The 23,170-nt window shown below is 27.9% G+C and overlaps 1 protein-coding gene and 1 pseudogene across 1 annotated transcript; both read right to left on the bottom strand.

Annotated features, from left to right (window-relative positions):
* Nucleotides 1–1,652: 1,652 nt before the first annotated feature.
* LOC114187635 (transcription factor JUNGBRUNNEN 1-like) lies at nt 1,653–7,538 on the bottom strand. The gene is made up of 3 exons (XM_028075930.2): nt 7,246–7,538; nt 5,117–5,403; nt 1,653–2,181 (listed from the first exon to the last, which is right to left on the bottom strand). The coding sequence occupies exons 1-3, from the start codon at nt 7,436–7,438 to the stop codon at nt 1,798–1,800; spliced, it is 864 nt and encodes a 287-aa protein (XP_027931731.1). The 5' UTR covers nt 7,439–7,538; the 3' UTR covers nt 1,653–1,797.
* A 4,408-nt stretch (nt 7,539–11,946) lies between these two features.
* On the bottom strand, nt 11,947–12,513 carry LOC146885758 (uncharacterized; annotated as a pseudogene).
* Nucleotides 12,514–23,170: the final 10,657 nt, after the last annotated feature.

The following is a 23,170-nucleotide window of genomic DNA, read 5'->3' as shown; positions in this document are numbered from 1 at the left end:
AAATTGTATATTTGTTTATTTTTTATAAAGCACAACATTTAATGTTAATAGATAATAAAGAATAAAAATATTTAGGTTTAATTTCTCTTTTGCTCCTTGTTTTTGTCAAAAAATTGACACTAGGATTATATTAATTACATCAACAAAGTCAACCATTCATATTAAGAGTTTCAATTTTAATGAAAGAATCATTGCTCCGTTTCAAGAAATTTATCGTAAAAGATCAAATTGCATTAGTTTTTCAAAAAATTAAGACCAAATTAAGACTAAAAAATTGGAGGACCAATTTAACATTTTTAAACGAAAACATGAATTAAAAGAGTAATTAAACCAAATATTTATTAAGAAAAAATTATTTCCTTCTTATTGTCTTTTTAGTTTTTTCATAAATTGTAATAATCTCTCACTCACATATATTTTCTTTGTGTTTCATAATCGATTTTTAGTTGTGACTTGACTATAACATATTTTTCTTTTAATAATTACGTGTCCTCAATTTTTTATTAAATTATGATAAATTATTTTTTAATATTATTTACAAAAAAAAAATATTGATAGAGAATAAAAGAATAATTTCATTGTTTAAAAATGATAAAAAAAGAAACTATTCATTAAAACAATATAGATTCTATTTCTTCACATATTTTAAAGTATTATACAATTGATCAAATTGTTTAGTAAAGAAGCCATTTTTTGAAGCATTATACTATTGATCAAATCTAATAATTTCAAAATTATATTACTTTATCCCTTCCAACATTTTTTTTTCAAGATCTGCCACTGAATGTGGGTGAAGGAGGTGTGGGTGAAGGAGATGAGTGTGAGGAGATTTATGAATGTGAATGAAAAATATGAGTGTGATAAGATTAAATAGAACGTAAGAGAGAAAAGTGTGAATGAGAAGATTAAATATGTTCCTTTAAATTAAAAGTAATTTGGTATTAGCTAAGTAGATGGTAACTTAAATAAATAAAAATATTAGTGTCAACTTCTCCGGTGCTAATTTCACACTAAAAAAAATATTTATTTATTAAAAAAAATAATTTGATATCTTTTTAACTTTATTCTTGAAATTAAACTTTTGTGTTGTCTTAAAGTTTAACCGACTTTATTAACGTACGTCTCACATTAAGTGAACTCTGTCAGTAAATTGACTCTATTAGTGTTCAACATTATACTGGCTTTATTTGTTTTGGCTATACCAACTTTATTATCGTCCACCATTAAAAAAACTCTATTAGGACAAACTCTCCAATTTAATACTATACAAATATTTATTTGTTAAAAAAAAATATTATTTTAATCTTTTTTTAAACTAATCTTTTGCGTGATGTAGAATCAAATCAACTAACTCTAATAATATCAAAGTTTAACAAAGGCTAATGTTTAGAAGTTAATTTTAAGTATTGATATAAAGATTAAATCATCATTCACTCATCCTAATAAATGCTTGAAAATCATAGAAGAAAAACACAATTTGTAATGAATTAATTATCATCACGCCTATCCTTCAAAGATTAATATAGCCAAGTAAACAAGATTGATAAATCAAGGAATAACGTATTTATTAGCTCAATCACCGGAAAGGGGATATAATTCACAAGGTACAAGTCAATCAGGTTTTACAACAAAACACAGTAAAACCAGCAAAGTTCAACAACAACATACATATATGTTTATATATATTCAAGAAATTAAAAAACTGTGAGAATAATGACAACTATATGTCCATACAATATATATATATTATATATATATATATATATATATACGAAAGTGATGATGAGTGAGTGGAAGCTAAGAAAAGTAGGGTGGAAAATGTGTTTCTGTACAATCAAAGACTGAGGAAGGGTGAATGGCGAACTGAACCACAGATCTGAGATCATCCCAATTCTCATTGGCAAATGTATAGTCTTCAACATTGTGGTTCCAAAATGTTGGGTAAGGGGTTGAAGATGGAGGTTGAAGATACAAGTGTTTCTTTTCATCGACCTGTCCGAAAACTGGCTTCAGTTGTTGCATCATCTCAGTGTCTCTGCAGATCAAATATGGCTTGCAATTGTCAGAATCTATGGTGCTTGTATTCGAATTCACAGTGTTGCTTTTTGTGTCTTTCAAATTTGGAGTGTACTTTTTGAAAGATGGGATGCGTTTGAATATCCTGCACAGTGTCCACACCTCCTGCAAAACACATTCATCAAACACTTTAGGGTTTTTTCTTCATCACCAACTATAATTTTATATTTATATCAATATCAACATGAAGAGTAGTGTTATATGAGAGTAAATGATGACTGAAACATCTTTACTTTCATCTTTTTTTTATGACATCTTTTAATATTTTTTTTTCTTTTTTTTTATTTCTCTCTTTTTCTCCTCGAAATGAAGAAATCATTAAATAAAATTATGGTTCTGGCAATTATTTCTCTCTTTTTTTATTATATTTTAAGAATCTTTTGGAATTATCTAGGAATGCACAATGCACTGAATTTTTATTATAATACGATTTTTTAAAATTTTTTGTTTTTATATTACAACACTTATATATTTATAGATTAACTAAAATCTAAGTAAGAAGAAAGAATATAATTGATTAAAAGATTCATTAATATCTTGAACTTAAAAAAAACAATTTAATGCTTGCTTATATATATATATATATATATATATATATATATATATATATATATATATATATATATATATATAGATAATAGATATAGATATAGATATCTTCCTTCGAATTTTGTTATGGTACCAAAATATTGATAAATTCTGTTAGACCTCACTTATTTGATGTGCATAAGGAAAAAAAAAATATAGGGTAGGTTTTTGTCTTTAAAAATAGAATATTTAATATTTAAAAAGAAAAAAAAAACAGCTTAATGGTTGTTTGTAGAGTGGAAAATATAGGGGTATAGATATCTCCTCCATTGAGATTTTATTGTGGTACCAAAATTTTGTGTATATATTTGTCTCATTCTAACAATTTTCAAATTTTGTTAGATCTCACTTATTCAATGTGTATAAGAAAAAAAAATATAGGTGTAGGTTTATGTCTTTAAAAAAATAGACAGAATTTGTTTTTTTCTTTTTCTGTGAAAGAAAAGTTGAAGACTGATTCCAAGGGACTGGGTCATGCTTAAAAATACGATTAAGTAATTAATTAAAGCGGAATTGCATGTGTTATGTATATATCATGAAAGTAACATTCAACCAAAATGTCAGTGTTCAAAAGGGTTGACTTGGCCATACCCATAAAGTTCATTACATGGTGGGACCATCCAACAAATAAATGAAATTAATTAATTTCACTTTGAGAATCACAAGGGAAGGGACCCCTAAAGTATAGGGGAAGCAACCACCACAAAAGTTCCTATTTCTCTTAGTTTTTGTACATTGCACAAAAATTGTAAAAGAAAAATACACTTTATATTAAATAAAAAGTAATTTAAAACAGTAATATACAATATCAATGAAAATTAGTGAAAAATGTTTTACACTTAATGGGTTATACATTATCACGACTGCAATAGTTATAGTAGATATTTTAATTACAGTACAAATATATTTCTGGATAACCTAAAATATAAAGTAGGGTTTATTTAATTTCTTTTTCTATTATTTTCATTTTCGTTAAAGAAGAATGCAAACCAAGTATAATTATTATTTTTTTTAAAAAAGCTCTTAAAATTAAAATTTTGTTTTTTACTGGAAATAGCTTTCACTTCCTACTCTGTATAAAACCTAACTGAATCAAACAATGTTTTAGTATAACGTAATCATTAAGTTAAGTTAGACCTATTGAAAATGGGTTCATAGACCTTCATATCATCTAATTTATTTCCATCTAACCTTAAATACCAAGACAAGAAAATTAATTTTGAATGCAATATCTTTGAAAAAACCTAACTGTTCTACAAAACCAAACTAAATTAAGTGGTCCTCGCCACTATGCATTTAATTTTAACTGATCCATTCAAATCATGACACAGTAAAATGTTATACACAGAACACCAACAATAAAAACTTTACACGAATCACATGTTAAAAAAAATTATGTAGGAAAGGAGAATTGCTGAATATGGAATAATATTTTTTTTATTTACTCTTTTTCTTTTTGCCAATTAATGGTTGAATGGCTCAACGCCTATTCTTACAACTAAAATTTGTTTCATTTTAATGTGTTCAGAATGATGTTATAGGAATGCAATTAGGAGATTAAACAGTAACTGGTTAAATATCTGGTTCTTAGTCATCAGATTCGATTCATGATTATAGGAAATAAATTTGTTGAATCCAGACTTTTGATATCAACAAAAAAAAAAGTTATTATGGGAGTGTAAGTAGTGTTGCAATCCACTGTAAGACCACCATAAAATGAAAAAATATTTTTAATTGTATACATCTATTAGCATAAATTATTTTCATGCTACTATTAATTAATTAATTATAATTAATTACAATGTGAAAATTTATTTGACTAAATGTTATTATAATGAAGTTAACGTGATTTTAAAATGATAAACTGTAGGAAAATATCACATCTTATAATATTAGTTGAATAAATAGACTAGTTCAATCAATATGAAAAATGAAATAGAAACTTTGACTTCATTCACACGTTATCGTAATTGTAGAAGAAGAAGAAAAAATGAGAGAAAATACAAACTCTCTATTTGACTACACATATGGAGGTCAATTGTTTCCATCTATCTATCTATACAACACGTATCCAATGATTTCTAACAAGTCAAATCATCTTGTAAATGAAAACAAAAATTAAGAAACTATATGGTTTATATTTTGTCTCCTCGTAAAATGGATTTGATTGTGCTACATATCAAGAATAATTAAACATTTATGGTTGGAAGTTTACCCCTTTAAGTGTGTAATATTTAAAATAATTATTGTTGGTTTCTCACTTTAATAATATAAGATTGAATTAGTACATTACAGCTATAATGAGAATACTAAAGAAAATTTCTATGTAATTTGCATATACTATGTTGTTTAAAAATTTGTGTATCTGATGGAATTAAAACATAGCATTAAAGGTAAAGTAAGGAAGAAGAAGTATAAAATGATGTATGAGAGTATAAAGAAAAAGACTTACAGCTTCATGAAGGTTATTGGTAACATTAGCAATGTTGGGTGGAAGACGAAACTCATGCATCATCCAATCAGTTTTGGTGCCTTTTCCAGCACTTCCACGATAGTACACCAAAGACTTCTTGAGGCCAATGCATTCATGGGGTTCCTTCACGCAGTATATCGACTTATCTATTCCTGTGGCTTTCCAAAACCCTGACCTTGTTACCCTGTTTGGCCTCACACTGTTCCTGTACTTCCTCCCTCTTATGCAGAAAAAGTACCATTCTTTCTCCCCAATTGAATTCACCTCTTCATGCATCAATTCCCACAACAAAATCATCATTATCAAATCATCAACTCAATACATATTTATGTAATTTTTACACTACTATTTTTTTTACTATCATTTGACACTACCTTTCACTACTATTTACTTTCTCTTTCTTCTAAAAATATAAAAGTTAACTTTTGTTAATATTATTTTACTTTTATACAAGTTGTCAAATTGTATCAAACAACATTTTTTCTTATGTATCATGTATGCACCGGCGGACCTTTAAAGGGAAGGGGGAGCCACGGCTCCCCCAAAATTTTTTGGAATTTTTGTAATATATATTTATATATATTTTTTAAATTATAATTATATATTATTTATATTAAGTTTATATTATGGAAAATAATAATAAAAAATAAAATAAAAAATGTAATGGAAATATTGATTTATAAAAGAGATTAGGGTTTTGTTTTTGTTATAAAATTTTTCTACCATGTAAGTTATTATGAAAGTGTGTGAGAAGAAAAAATTACAAAAAGATAGATTAGAAAACGGAGGTTAGAATATAACCCTTAATTATGAAATTTAAGGATTTTGTGTTTTCCTACCTATGGTAAATTTTGTAAAGTTTTGAATTTATATAGGAGAGATGATAAATTTATATTAGAATAATTATGATAAATAGTAAAAGAATTAATTCTTTTTTTGAAGGAGGAAAGTTTGTGATAAACATGTAAAAAAATTGCATCTACGTTAGCTAAACTTGAGAGATTTAGGGAGAACCAAGAATTCAAGACAATAAAAAACAAATTTCTAAAGTTTCTAGAGTTACATATAATGAATTTAAAAATTCATTAGAACGCGATTCGGAAAAAGTGTCATCAAATTTCACAATACTCACCAAATCAGATTGATGAGGTACGAAGGGTTTATCTAAAATGGTATTCATGATTTGGTATCATGATATAATAATGAATGATAATCATATTTTTCTGAATTCTACTATTATGTGTGCTTGTTTTAAATAGAAGAAATGAATAGAGAATAAAGAGTTTTTTCTTAACTAAAAAAATAAAAAATATAATTTGGCACCCCCAAATTTTTTGTCCAAATTCTGCCAGTGCATGTATGTTTAATTTGAAAATAAAAGAATACAATACAAAATATATGTATTAAAATATGTACAAATACTCTTAAAAAATTATAAATATATGATTCTTGTTGTTGTGTGACTCCGAAATAAAATTAAATGTATTAAATCTTGTAAATATTGATTTATATATTAGATAATTTGTTAAAAAGGTATCGTAAAATACCTTCAAATGTTGGATACAGATGACACAGATTAAAGTATAGGACATCATCATAAACCATGAAAACTGAAAGTAGGGCTTCATATGGACAGAAAATTGCAACCATGTATGATAATCATTCTTTTAAAAGGTTTCATCTTCTTTTCCTAACATAATAGCATGAAAAGTTTCAGAAACATCGAAATAGGAACAGAACTTTATGAACTAACTGAGTGCAGTTTTCCTTTCTTATAACCGACATGATAATTAAGATTGGATCTATAGAAGGTTAGGAAAACTTATATATCAAGAAACACTTTTTTTTTTCAGATGGTCTTTAAAGAAAAAAGACAAAGCAGATATTTCTTAAGAAAAAGTATAATCAAACAACATTAGAAGCACTTTCATTTAGCTTTCTTCAGCCAAAACACTTTATAAATCTCAGTTTGATTCAATATATATAACATCAACTTGTTTTCTTCCTCATACAAGACTCAACTCCTTAATTATTTGAAAACAAGCATCTCATAAAAATTCAGCACACAAATGAAGTACTTACAAACTCATAGTGGAAGCAGATCTTACTTGGAAGATCCCATGGATCATATTTGTAGATATCGACCTGTTTGATGAGTTCAATTTTGAGAGGCTTTTTTTCCACCTTTCTCTGCAGATAAAACCCAACAAGTTCTTCATCTGTAGGGTGAAATCTAAAGCCAGGAAGCACGACTTCTTCACCCTTTTTGGTATCATCAGAGTCTTGTACTTTAGCATTCATCTCTCTCTTCTCTACTACTGATAAAGTTTGTTTCTCTGGAAGCAGAAGCCAAAGAACTTGTCATAAAACTGATGAATTCTCGTCTTCCCCACATATTTATATAGAGTTTTGAGATATTATTTGGTTTCTTTGTTGGTGTTGAATGTTTTGGGAAGTGGAGTCAAGTCAAACATTTCGATTATGAGATCATTATGAATCCGTAAAGAGAAAAAAAGAGGTCCCAATGCTGACAAGTTTATGAACCACACTACAAGACATGTTGATTTTTCTAGGGTGAGGGTGATGCATGTGCATGATGATGGGGTGGTCCTCACTACACATGCATACACCATCATGATGGTTAATTAACCCTATTCATGGTGAAAAGGCAGTGACATGGGAATTTTTGAAACCCTGTGAGGTTTCATTGCCAGATCATGTTGGAAAGTCAACAAGAGGGGGGCACCATTTTGACTATTCGACATATGAATGGAATAAATATATGTAAAACAACACTCTCAATTCATGAAAAAGTCAAATAACATTTCAAAACACATCAATACTGTTGTAGAAAAAATTCATGAGCTTTGTCACAGAAAATGTTTAAAAAATTTAAGGATTTTATACTTTATTCACAGGATTCATGCATTGGGAGGATCAACCATATTCGTTGCCTCTCTCTTCAAGATTATGTTGTCATAATCAATACTCTTAACTCATTGTTGTATGTTATTCGGTTAGTTTGAGTAATATTATTATAACTTTTTCAATATATATAACATTCTATCAATACTTTAGGTAAATTATGAAAAATTAATAATATTATTTATTTTATTTTATTTTATTTTAAAAGAAATTAAAGTTGCTGTTATTTTAAGATAGAGAGACTAGTTTTTTAATTTCATGGTTTATTGTGATTGAGATATTTCTTAAGTATGTGTTAAGTGTTCAATCCTTGATTTATACATGCTATTAAAATATGTTAATTCCTTCAATGAATTTCGGTATCTCAAGAAATTAGCTTCCGACCTAGAAATATCGTGTTCATTCAAAAAATAAATAAAAATAGTTGATAGTGTATCTAAAATCTCCACCACCATGATACCTCAAAACAATCCTATGAGAGGTGCAAAGTTTTCCCATAATAAGCATAAAGTAAACTTCCTCTCGAAACGTAAACGTTATTAAAGGAATGTTTGTTTTACATGTTTCCAAAAATATTATACCCTCTAGAGTTTTTTCGAAAGGCATGCTTTGGTATCAAGTAATTTTAGAAAACCAAATTAAATTATTTAATTAAAAAATGAAAAAAGAGAGAAAAATATAGTAAAAATATGTAGTTAATGTAGATAATAACTTTCATTCACATTAAATAATGAGATACTTTAGGGAAAATTTGGAACTATAGGAATGGGGTAATCTTTAAACAAAAGAAAGTGGACCCTATAAAAATTTTTAGTCATGCTCAAATGGTAGTTTGGGTATGGATGAAATATAAGATTCCTACTATAACGTTCTCTTATAGTGATTGGAATTTATCCCCATTTACATGCTTAAAATCCATGTGATACGGTAATGTTGTGTGTTTCAATGTGATAGGTATCAAACTGCAGGTGTTCAAAAGCTAAATGGAATTGTATTGTGTTGGTGACTGTGTACAAGGGAACACAAAGCAAGGTTCAAAACATATTATAGTTACATGTGAAGCCGAAGGCATCTGGGATAACTTGGACACTATTGCTGGAGGATTAAAAGGACACACTACCAGCGGCAAAGATCTCCCTCCACTATGTTCACAACTATTTTATGATGCAGCATATTATGCAGACCTCCATTACGCCTGTTCTGTTCTGTAGCAAGCAAAACACAATGAAGTAGTGTTTATGGAAGCAGGCCGATACTCTTGACTGATAACCTTGGTAGAGTGGTAGAGTTAGGAAATTGACACAGTGTAATTTTGTTGTAATAGAAGGGATTGGGATAGAAATTCAAAGGAGGTGGATTAACTCTATTATGCAGAATCTGTTAGATCTCTGTGTTTGGATCCACAAGTCTATTCCATAGTTTTTGTTCACGGTTATGCTATTGTTCTAGCTTTTTGTTTTGATGGTCCTATGATGTCAAGCTAGAGCATCAATATGTACAAGGTTATTTTGTATAAAAGTTAGAGCACCCTTTTAAGTGCTCTTTCTTAATTATATCCATTCTTTGCTGATAAAAAAAATGAGATACTCAACCTCCTTTTTGTGAGAATGAAAACTACTTAAAACATGAAAACATAACTTTTGCGATTATAAAGGTATCCAAAGTATATTTTTATAATAATTTATTAATAAACATTGAAATGTGTATTTTTATCCTCTCAATTATGAGACTAAAAGAATATCATATATGAAGCAAATGATATTAGTCACCTCATGAATTTGTTTTCTTATATAATTTTATTTTATATATATATATATATATATATATATATATATATATATATATATATATATATATATATATATTGTATGATGTGTAACTTTTTGAGATTCCCTAATTTTATCATGATACTTTTGCATACGTTAGCCGTATTAAAAATTACTTCTTTTTTCTGTCCTATTTAAAAAAAAACATCTCATTCTCATTAAATATTTTGAAGACATCATGCATTTAATTCAATTGATTATATTACCCTTAATGACATATGTAGTGTTTTATACAATTGAATTTTGTGCACATTTACTACGTAGAGAAATTTGTCAAATATTTTTTGTGTCTTATCTTCGAAATAAATGCTTGAAAAATGTTCAAAAATAATAATTAATTAGGATAGCAATATTGAGAAAGATGATGGATGCGGAAGTAATGTTTCCTTTACAAAAATTCAACTCACAACTCTTCGCAAATTCGAGAAGACGATTATAAACATGCTTTTCAGTTTTCATATTTTTGTTGAAACAATTGATTTTAATTTGAATTATTTCTCTTTCATTCATGGAAGCAATAATGGAAAATGTTTACCTTCCTCCTTCTCATTTCAAACAAATGCACCATCTCCCTTCTATAAAGTTTTCCTCTCAAAGTTAATTAGGAGTGTGTTTGGATAAATAACTTAATTAAGTATTGACTGAATGTGTATTTATCGCATAAAAATATATAGTTAATTTTTAAATAAAATAAACTAACTTTTTTAATATAAATTGATTTTTTTCATAAAATATCTTAAAAACCTTTTTAAAATAGATTCAAACAACTGATAAATATATCATCAACTATTATCTTGATATAAGTATGTAAATGAACAAAACACACAAGTATGTAAAATAATATAATCAAGATGAGTTTAAAAAGATGAAAAAAAGAGAGTCAAAATCAATTACCGTAGAAGGAATGTGATTTATTAACAACTGAGTAATAGGTAGAGCTTCCACCCAAAATTTGGATGGATCAGAAGCTTGAAGCAATGTGTGGGTCACATCAAGCAAGTGACAATTTTTCCGTTCAACAATGTCATTTTGTTGAGGATTATTAGGACAAGAACGTTGAAATACAATACCGTTTTGTTAAAGGTATTTCTGAAACTCATGAGATATGTATTCACTGGTAGAATCTGAGCAAAAAATTTGAATTTTGATTTGGAACTAAGTCTCAACATATGTCATGAATTTCTTAAACATGGAAAACACTTCAGACTTAGAGTGAATAAAATATATTCAAGTAAAGCGACTACAATCATCAATAAATATGACAAAATATTAATAACAAGTGTGAGAAGCAACATGAGACATACTCCAAGCATTACTATGATTTATTTCAAAGCATGATGAGCACTAGTTGGAAAAGGTAGAGTTTTACTTTTAATCATTTTGCAAACAAAACAAGAAAGAGGTGTACCAAGAAGAACATTTTTATTTCTCAACAAACTAGTTTTAAATAAGTGAAACAAAACAATATGATGTAGGATTATCTTGTTCCTTTTAGAAGATTAATAAATATGGTGATGATTGGTTAAGAAAACCAAGAAAATTCCCACTGGACATTAAGATAGCAAACTATCTAGATGTGAAGATTCCTTTCCAAGGTTCTAGAGAAGAGAAGAATGAATTGATTCAAAACAAATAAGAGTGGACAACACATAAAAAGAGTAAAACCCAAGTCACACACATAAAATGGAATCACCAAGAAGAACATTTTTATTTCTCAACAAACTAGCTTTAAATAAGTGAAACAAAACAGTAGAATTTGGATGACCCAGTTTTCTATGCCAAACCTCATAGAGATTCAAAACATTATTACAAGCAAAAGACAAATGATTATAAATAAATTGGAGTGGAAACAATTGTCCCATTTTAGGCCCCTTCGCGATCACCTCCCCCGATACTTGCTTCTGCAAAAGACAACCATCCCGAGAAAATTTAACATCACAATTATTGTCCACTAATTGACCAACATACAACAAATTGAAAGCAAGTCCATGTGAGACAAGCACATTCCAAACATTAGAGTTTATGTCACCATAATTAGTGATAGAAAGAGTATTTGCATCAACAATTTGTATTTTTTTGAGTACCATTATAAGAATGTACATTATGCAAATTTTGAGAGAAACTCGTCATGTGATTGGATGCATAAGAATCAAGGAACCATGAGTGAGAAACACTAGAGGACTTACCATGAATACCCAAGGATGAAAGAACGAAAAGTACCATTTGTTGAATCATTTGAAGAACACCACCATTACATGGACATTGGGTAGGAGGACAAGTGGTTGCATTGGTAGTGGCATGAAATGCTTGTATTGGTGATAGAGGATGTGTGGGACAATAAACAATGATATGACCTTATTGCTTACAATAATTGCAAATCTTCTTATGACAATTATGAGCAATATGACCAAATTTTTTGCAAGAAAAGCATTGGACTCGTCACATATCACGACCTTTACTTTTATTGTGGGCAACATATGCAATCGGAGCAAGTTCAGAAATAGTAGCATCATGAGTCATGGATCCTTGGATAAGAAGTTCACCAACACATGTATCCAAAGATGGGACTAGACTCCTATTCAACAAAGGACTTCTGATAGCCTCAAACTCGGAAGGAAGTTTCATGAAAAATTGATTATGCTTGCTAGTGTTGTAGACTTCTTGAATAGTCGAGTGAAGCTTGGGGAACAACAACATATAAAATGGCAGAGAGTTTTATCCTATAAATTCAGAAAAATACCTTAGTTGTAATTTGTTATCTCCCATTTCAACTGAAAACGTTTGGCTTTATTATCTTGGTCGAAAATGTGTTTCAAATAATCCTACATTTGTTGATCAGTTGTAAAAGAGCGTAAATTATTGATCATAGTATTAAGGATCAAGAAATAATTTGAGTATCTTTTGCCTCCCATGTAGCGAAGGCAACTTCTTCCTTGGGTGGTTGCATTTTTCCATCAAAGTGATCCCATAATCCTTTCCTTTTGACATGCGTCTTCAATTGAAGTTCCCAAGCAAAGTAATTATTGTCGATGAAGCGAACACAAGAATTGTCTTTCTTTGGAGTAGTCATGGTGAGTGCCAAAAGAATGAGCAACAATGTTGTTAGAGTATAAAACAAGAAGCCTGAAACCACGACTAGAAGTACGAACAGAACCGCAACAACGAGCAGTGCTCGAAACCACGAATAAAACGACAAACGAAAACTATGAAGCAGAACCACGAATCGAGATCATGAACAAGAACGATGAGCGAGGCCATGGACATCGCAAAACCAAGAAGAAGAACTGTGAAACTAGGAAAGCCTCAAGAAAGAAAAAGAAGATCGTGCTTTAGGCCAATACCATGTAAAAAAAAATGACTTGATGCATTTCACTATTATTATTCCCGCGATAAATTGTGATAAAAATATTTTAACAATAATTCTTACTTATAATTACAAAATATTCTATAATATAAAATTAAGAAGAACAAATGAATTTATAATTGCTTAGTTTATTTTTAAATAGCATCAAACTATATTCAAAATTACAAAATATTCTATAATCTAAAAATTAGGAATAACAAAACCTTAAACATTACTGCTAATCTCACATTTTTACATAAAATAAAAATAGAAGAAAGCGGTATATAAAAAGTTTTACTTATATACACCCATTTATATTCACACATATCAAAATAATAATTTATTCTATAGTAATATTAAAGTGATTTGACTCCCTTCATGATTTTGGGATATAGAAATTTAGGTCTAATTCATAAAAGTTACACAAGAAGTAATACCATTTGCCCCGCAGGACTTACGTCAATCTTTTTGGATGTACAGCTAAATACACTGTACTTTATTAAAGTTTTTTATGGTGGCATCGTGAATTTTATATTAGGGTAGGGTAGATTTTAGAACAAGAATTGAAATTGAAATTGAAATTTGATTAAGAGTTGATTGTGAAAAGGACAATGGTTTGAGACAATAGAAAAATGAATTAGGTAAGAGTCGCCTAGGAAAAGCATGTGATTAGAGTGGGCGGCACTATAGTTATTTTCATGAGATATATCAAGTCAACTTTTGATAATTGCTATCATTATATCAAAATAAAAACTATAATTAATTATCGTTCTTTATCCCATTTTGAAATAGGGACATGTTTCAAACAAAATTCTATGAATTTTGGTATCTACTAAAAGTTTTTTTTTATTAGATGACAAAGTGATAACAATTTACGGGTCAGTATGCTAACTTGTTAAAATTGATGAATCAAATTGAAATTATCAATTACTTAATATGTTTTAGTTCGTCCCATCTGGTATGTCAAACTATCGTATCAAAGAGGGGACAAAATAGGATGATTTGTTGACTAGTATTTTTATTTAAATTTAAAAATAAAATGAAAATAATTTAAAAAATTAACTTTTATATAATATATTATGTACATTAGTAATAATATTATAGTTTGAATTACAAATTAAATTTTAATTATTAATTATAATAAAATAATTTGACACGTAAATATAATAATTATTTTAATTTATCTTATTAGAGACATTAATTAATAAATTAAAATTTAATAATATATTTATATGATTAAATATACTTTTAATATATATATATATATATATTAAAAAATTAAAAATAATTGTTAAATATGATCTAATATATCGCTTCATCAATTAATAAAACAAGATTGAATTTTTATTTATTTTAGTGTGATGAATCGATCCAACCCATCTCATTTTTAATTGACGAAATTTAAATAATTTGACGTGTTTATCACTTTTGTTTTAATATCAAAATTATTTTTTAAATCATTCATATTAGTATGATACAAAACTTAAATTAATTATTTCTTTTATAATATATATATATATATATATATATATATATATATATATATTATTAAAGATAATTATGTTTAGGGATGTCAAAAAAATTCGTACTAGCGGGTATCTGCGGATAAAACCTGCAACGGGTAGAAAACGATATTAAAAATGGATACCCGTTACCCGCGAGTATGGGTATTTTTGATACCCGTATGTTAACAGGGCAGGTACAGGTATCACAATATCCGTACCCGTGGATATTTGTACCTACTAAACTTTAATTTACAAAAATATTCTTATATATATATATATATATATATATATGTATATATATATATATATGTATATATATATATATATGTATATATATATATATATGTATATATATATATATATACATATATATATATATATGTATATATATATATATATATATATATATATATTAGTAAAAAATATTTTGATTAATATTTTATAAGCTGCACATCTTGTCTTTTGTCTTCATTTGTACAGCTTCAAGTATCGGTATGTTATCTTCTTCCAGGTACACCCCTTGCTTGACATTCTTCTCTTTCCTTTCTTTTAAATTGGGATATACATCAAACCCTATATAGAGAGTGACATTCATGGTATGCTTGTTGTCAAATGATGAAATCAAAATAAGAATACTTAGCACATGACAGTTGAGGTTTATTTTGTTTATTTTTCAGGAATCAATCGGAGAAAGTGGACTTGTTGATCAAAACACTAATTAAAGAATTTTCATTGGGGTGAACGTCATTTTATATTTATTTTTATAATTACTTGGACTTGTATGAAACTTGAGTTTATTTAAAATTTATTTAAAATTTATGACAGTAATGTATTTTATTTTAATTTGTTTGACATCCCAAACATGCTATAGTAAAAGAAAGACTTATGATAAATGCAACAAAAATTGTTGTTTTATTCTACCTAAACCCTCTCCCAGTTTAATTAATTTCATTACTCTTTCAACTATTCATTCTCCTACATGTTAGGTATATAGTGTTATATGCATATTACATATACACCCTTGCAATTATTAAATTTATTACATATAACCCCCTTATATTATTAATTCTATTACACGTACACCCCCTATGCTATTAAAGTTATTGAACACTCACCCCCTTTGGTTTAGAAACTATTCACACAATACTTATTCCTTATTTGACCCACATGAAGCACAACATCACAACAACTACACCTCCACAAGTCATTATTTTGACTAAAATTATCTCCAACGTTTTTCAATGGGTATCTACATAGTATTTATACATATTTGCAGATATTTAGAAAAAAAGAATGAAATTGTTTATTAAATATTTACAATAAAAAATTAATCTTAAGATGAAATCTAAATAAAGTTGTATAATAACATGTCATTACAAATAAATTTAGCCTTTTTTTAAAAAAAAATTAAATAAATTTCACGGTAAAGTATAAATTTAAAACGTTATATATTCTCTTTAAAATTAATTTTAATTTCATAAACATAAATAAAACACGTAAATCTATATTTTTTTATTAATAACTTTGTTTTTGTTAACTAATTATTTTAAAAAGATTTAAATAAGAATCATTAATAATGGATAACAGATATCTACCAGTTGAATATTCGTATTTACTTTATTAACAAATGAGTGATTTCTTCATTTGGTATTCATTGCATATTTTTCTTCTATCGTGAAACTTTTTTTGCTATCAGTAGGTGGGATATAAATCATCACAAACTTTTCTTTAATTTCTGGATGTTTGGGTGTTGGTGAAGTTGAAGCTTATGACTTTGTGTTCTACAGAAAGAATATAAAATCATATGTATATGAATTTGTCAAAATTTTATAATGCAATCACTGAATAAGTATGAATGTGAAGAGGAAAATATTAATTATATCGGACAACTTTTATTAGAGAAGAGTTTTGCACTAAAATATAAGAAAAATTTCTAAAAGATGTAGACCAAGCCGAAAACGAAGTTGCAAATAATAGATAATTGCAAAAATTTCTCCATGCATCGATTCCAAATTGAATATATATACTTTAGAAGTGGGATTATTCAAACAAAAACAGCAAAAAGTATTAAAACAGAACTTAATGATTTTCTTCTCCATTATTATCGTTTTAGGTATAAGACTACTTATGTGACATCGTGAAATTGTAAAAGGGTTGGTACTCTGATATTATATTTCTGCCTTGTTAAAAAGAAGATTATTTAAAGTAAGTTTATCTTTAAAATATATCAGTATGTGCGTATTTGGTATTAAAAAAATTTATATGTTATTAAACTGTTAGTGTGCAATGCATTCACAATCAACTCAATTACATATTTATGTTGAAATTAACTCACAATTATACTCAAATCCTATCTTTAATGATTTTGAACCTATAATAAATTTCAATTCCTTGAATCCTTAAAAAATTAAATTATGAATTAAGTTCAAAAGTCTTAAAATTACTAATGAATCAAGTTCAAGCCACAACAAACATTAATATAAATCAAATACTAACCTAAACATGGAAAAAAAACATATATATTAACATCACAAATAACACAATATATTAGCTTATTAAATATAATCTCAACAAAAAGAGATAGTTCTTCATAGTGGAGAACCTAGGATTTATAAATTGAAAGGATTTGGAAGAATTTGAAAAGTGAAGATTAAACAAGATAAAAATTAAGGAAGATTTTATTTATTCAAAAAACATATGACACAATTAAAAGGTAGAAATTAATGGTATCAGTGGACATGTGGCAACATGTTTTCCACCTTTGCAAATCTTTAATGTCTTATGATTATGAGACTAGATCCATTCATTAATAAAGTTTGAAATCAAATGATTACAAGTTTGAAATATACACGAAATCCAATTGTACAACAAATTAAGGAACTAAAAATATATTTAACCTTTTAAAATTTAGAAAAAAAATATGATTCCTAATTAATATGGGACGATTTTGACTTGACTAGAAAAAATATTATGCACATCATATAGATTCCAAATATGGAATATAAAAAGATATAGTTAATATATATATATATATATATATATATATATATATATATTTATATTTATAATAAGGTTATAAACATTTTACTTAATATATATAAAAAATAACTTATCATATTCTTTTCAAAATAATTATCAAAAATTGCTCCAATGAGCTTAATTAAAGTTTAAATATTTTAAATAATAGTTAAAATTCAAAAAAATAAATAAATAATAAACAAATTGATATGTGAAATAATAAAAATTATTATAAAACTTAAATTTTGATTGAATAAAATTTTAAGGAAAAAAAAATGCTTTTAATATTTGAAGTTTGACCTTAATTTGGAAATAATCCCAAATCAAAACTTGGTCGGTCCCTACACTTTCAAAATTATTGTTTTTTATCCTTATTTATGGACGACGTTAAAAAAACAGTGTGTCACGTGTTAGTGCTCTAACAAACATTAAATAACGTCCGCTTTGTAATAGTATGACGTCTTTTAACAATTGTTAGAGCACTAACTGATTTTAAATGTTATTCCAAATCTTGTTTGAAATGGCACCAACATGTCATCGGTTGGTATTATGACCAACATTAAGTGAAGTCAGACTTCAGTTTACCTGACGTTAAGACACCTCAGCTTTTAGCTTCGACATCCATTTTAACGTCACTCTATAATGTCGAAAGTTTTCGTGACCTCAAAATTTGAAAATAATAGACATTAAAATTCACTTTTGTGTTAGTGACACACACGTGACAATGTCGTTTGTCACATTGAAAGTTTTGGTTTTATGAAAATTATTCAAAGTTTGGAACAAGAACGAAATCCTATTTTACATGAAAGTTGAGGGACTAAAAACACATTTAACCATTTTTTGTTGTTGTAAAATAACTTAAAAAGTTTGGAAATTGTGTGATAGGTAGGATGGAGTAAGCTCAATGAACCATAACCAATCTAAATCCCACTTCCTACACATCCACTTAATGGAACTAAATGGGAAATAAAATAAAATTTGAAAGGGATTTTGGATAGCAATTATCTAGACAATATGGAATTATAGAAATAGGGTAATATTTTGTTTGTATGTCACAACTGAAAGCATGATTATAGATGAAACATAACTATACAATGTAATACTTTCATATTTTTATTGGTACTACTATCCAATATGCTTAAAATCATGTAAAACAAGAGCTAAACACAATAGTGTGTTTGAATAGAGTATTTTAATGAAATAATTCATTTTTTTTTAAGAATTTAGATTTTTTTTGTAATGAAATGTTTTGTTTGGATAGAGAAATTAAAAAGCATTTAAAATGCAAGTTTTTTTAAGTATTTCAATTAGCTAAATTAGTAGAAATTCAAATATCCTCAAAATAGGTGAAATTTGAAATTCGTCTCACTCAACCTCACACTTTAGACTCTCGACGAGCTAGGTAGGCCCGACGACCCAAACGGACTGGGCTGGCCATACAACACAAATGGAGTCCGACGACCCAAACGTATCAAGATGGCCTGACAACACAAACAGGACGGCCCGACACAACGACGCACACCAGTTGGGCAAGCCCAACAACCTAAATATGTCGGGATGACCCGACGACTTAGATGTAACGGGTAAGCTCGACCACCTATTGGGTGCCCAATGACCCAAACAGATTGAGTGGGCTCGACGACCCAAATGTATCAGGCAGGCCCAACGACCTGTATGAGTTCAACTAACCCAACGACCCCTACAAGCCCAACTGGTCCAAAAACCTAGATGGGCCCGACCGACCCGTCGACTTGACAATCTTGACCTGCTCGACGACCTAGACAAGCTCGATTGGCCTAATTACCTAGACGGGTTCGATAGGCCCGACGACCCGGGCGGTACCAAAGGCCCCATAACCTAGGCGGGTCGGGCTGGCTCAACGACAATGACTATTTAAGCGGGTCGATGACACAAACGAGCCTAATGACCCGAATGGGCAGGGCGACAATCGGGCTGGTCAAGCCTTGTTTGGATCGTCGGGCCGGCTCAACCTTTTTAGGTTTCGTTGTTGGCTCGACCCGTCTAGGTCGTCGGGTCGGACCAGCTCAGTTGGGTAGTCAGGTCGACTCGGCCCATTTAGGTCTTCGATCCTGTTTCTAAATTTTCCATAAACTCAAAACATAATTATGCCTGAAATAAGTATTGTTAAAATGAAATTTTATCTCACAATAAATTCAATTATTTTATCTAAACAAGGAATTAAGATGTAAGGTAATTTAATTTCTTTATCCAAACAAATTGTTTAGAAAATGAAGGGAATTTAATTGCAAGCAATTCAAATATAATGTATTTCAATTTCTCAGCATTATTGAAATGTTTCATCCAAATATAAGATAAAAGGTCTTTGAATAATTGAGCATTTTGGTAAAGATGATAGGTACAGTATCTTGATAGTTTAGTATTATATCTTAACCTAGTGGATAAGATAATAGTCACATTATCCAGATAAGGAAAGAAAAATTAAATGATAAAAACTCAATTAAAAAATATATAAATTAAATATTGAACCCAAAAAAACTCAATTGAAAATATCTAAGTTTGTGAATAATTTAAAAATTTATTAAGTCTATATTTATATTAAAAACACCGGATAAAATATTATTTTCTAAAATTTTTAGAATAGGATTTAGTGTATTTTTACCTATTTTAGTCTACAAAATCTATATAATAATAAATTATTTAATTCATGAAAAACGTGTTAATTAATTAGGGATTAACATCACACGAATGTTTTCTATAAATTGTGAGAACTTCAAAATAGGGAAACTAAAACAATTGATTAATTATTTCATAAATAATATATCTTTGGAAGCCTAAAAAATTTAACTTGCGAAAAAAAAAATTATATTAGTATTTTATATTCAACAACCATATTAAATGACAAATATAATAGTATGAATGTTTTGATTTACATCAGTCGATAGTTGAGCTGAATGGTATTTTATAATACCTTTATCTCTTATAACTTAGTGAGAGATATTTTAGAAACAAAAACCGTAAATAGAAACATCAAGTTTTAAAGAAAAAAATAACTCAAATTTAATTAATTATAATGATATTATCTTATTGAGTTTAATGTCTAAACATTAATATCATTTATGAAGATAAAAATATAAAGTTTCACAATACTCGTTAAAGTATCATGTAGATTAGAACCAATAATAATTTACAGACACCATTTTAGATATGCTGATTGATTAAAGATAATATTCTAACTTGATGAGTGATAAAAGAAAGCAATAATAATTAGTTAAAATTATATTTTTGTTCAAATCTTTTATTAGATATTTTTTTTGTCTTAAAAATATTTTAAACTAAATTTATAAACAAAAGGAAAATATATTCTTATTATGAAAAATATCATTTTTTTAGCTTTGATTTGATCAATTCTCACCCATTCTAAAATAAGATGCAAGTCTTTAGAGTTAAGAGATTGATTTTTGATAATACTAATCAAACAAATCAACCCTTTTTTTAGAATCCACACACATAACATAATTGTAATCTTTTGGCAACTAAATCATGGTGCAAGATATCAATAAAATAAAAAAAAAAAAAAAAAAAAACCATCAATCTCATGTTATAGTTTCGTGTGGATCCTTCTTATGTGTTTGTCCTTGAAAGTACAGAAATTATTGCCGTACAAATCGCCCAAATGCAGAAAAACACGCACTATATGAAATTGACATACGCAATTTCGAGTCATATCGTGCATGTATTTTTCAAGTGTGTAAGACTTTGAACACTATGCATCTACGTTTCTTCCCTCTGTGGTTCTATGCATATATACATGTCAATTCTTCATAACAACAACGAAGAAGAAACACACAGAAATTACGTAGCCATGAAAATGAGAGAGTGCCCCCACCACCACATGACTAACCCCACGAAACATCCACGAAATTTGTTCAGAAAGAGCCACTCTCAACGTTGAATAATGATGCATCAGTACTTATCTCATCATATTTAACACCTAAAATTCGGAGATAAGAGATAAACACATAAAAAGAAAAAAAAGTTAAATATATTCTTAGTCCCTTAACTTTTAGTAAAAATTGGAAATAATTCATTTTCGAAACTTTGGCCAAATTTAGTTCCTTAACTTTACAAATTCATGAACTTAGTCATTTTAATCAAATTTTGTTAAGTTTATTTCACATTTCAAAGGTGTTTCATGATAACATTTGAGTTGTTTGTACCGAATGACATATTTTTGCTTTAATGCTAGCTAAGAAACTATTATAAAACGTGTTTGAAACATCTAACAAAATAAAATAAAAAATTGGTTAAAAGGACTAAATTCACACATCTTTGGAGATAAGGGACTAAATTGGGCCAAAGTTTCAAAGATAGACTAATTTCAAATTTTACTAAAAGTTGAGGGATCAAAGACATATTTAATCCGAAAGACAAATACATATCAACTTGGTCAATTTTAAATCTAACTCAATCTTATAAAATTGGCTTGTAAGATATGTGGGACCGTCCAACACATACTATTCAAAGCATATACATCTCGAGTATAAAATATTTACGATGTATTAGTGCAAAAATAGGATTTAACATTGCCTAATATGCTTCTCTTTTAAGAAAAATAAAATTTATAATAACACAATGACATTTTTTAAAATATTTGTAGAACTATAACCAGCGATTTAAGGATAACCGAAATTTATACCTTAACCGTATGATATAGGTTTCAGCTCTATGTTAAAGACTAGAGCCTATACTCATACATATATGCTTCGATTCTTTAAGGAATCAAAATGTATACTTATAAATATAGACTTTGGTTATTCTTGAAGTGCAATTTATAATTGTACAAATATTTTAAGAGATATCACTGTATTTTTAGAAGGTTTTGAAATAAACTTCGACTTTAAATTAAATCGAAGTCTTTATGATGAGTGCGTGAGTATTTTGTGGTTACATGATATGTGCTTCCTTTATTTTAGATTTTATTTAATTCTACCTCAATAAAATTATTGAATAGAGTGTCGCTATAATTAAAATTGATTACGACTAACATTATTTCATATTATTTCTGTTTTACATGAATGTACAACATTACTCTTAAAAAAAAAACCTTTTAATCTCCTCTACAATTAAAAGTACTAAATATTCTTTATATTGAGTCATTTACGACTTTTCCATATATTTTTTAGTTGCCATTTCTATCTACAAACAAATGTACTGTTTGATAAAAATTACAAAGAAAAATATCCTAGAGAGGATACAATAAAACACTCCTAAAGAATTAATTGCAAACATGTCCTCTGAAATCGGTATATGTAACCACAAAACAACTCTATGGAAGAGATTAGAAAATTATGTGCTTGCAAAATTATTTGTTTGATTACCAAAATTAATTAAAGGATAAACAATTCCGTTGAAATCAAATTCTCCAACTCATGAT

The sequence above is a fragment of the Vigna unguiculata genome, chromosome 6 (genome assembly GCF_037176805.1).
Source record: "Vigna unguiculata cultivar grain cowpea cultivar isolate G323 ecotype 2 chromosome 6, ASM3717680v1, whole genome shotgun sequence".
Taxonomy (NCBI): domain Eukaryota; kingdom Viridiplantae; phylum Streptophyta; class Magnoliopsida; order Fabales; family Fabaceae; genus Vigna; species Vigna unguiculata.
This window is presented reverse-complemented; position numbering and strand designations above follow the sequence as displayed.

What these genes read in the sequence shown, in the direction of transcription:
- LOC114187635 (XM_028075930.2), bottom strand. Translation starts at nt 7,438, where the DNA reads ATGAATGCTAAAGTACAAGACTCTGATGATACCAAAAAGGGTGAAGAA. An exon ending in TGATCCATGGGATCTTCCAA is followed by an intron (nt 5,404 to 7,245) that starts GTAAGATCTGCT and finishes TGATGCATGAAG; the next exon opens with AGGTGAATTCAATTGGGGAG. An exon ending in CCAATAACCTTCATGAAGCT is followed by an intron (nt 2,182 to 5,116) that starts GTAAGTCTTTTT and finishes TGTGTTTTGCAG; the next exon opens with GAGGTGTGGACACTGTGCAG.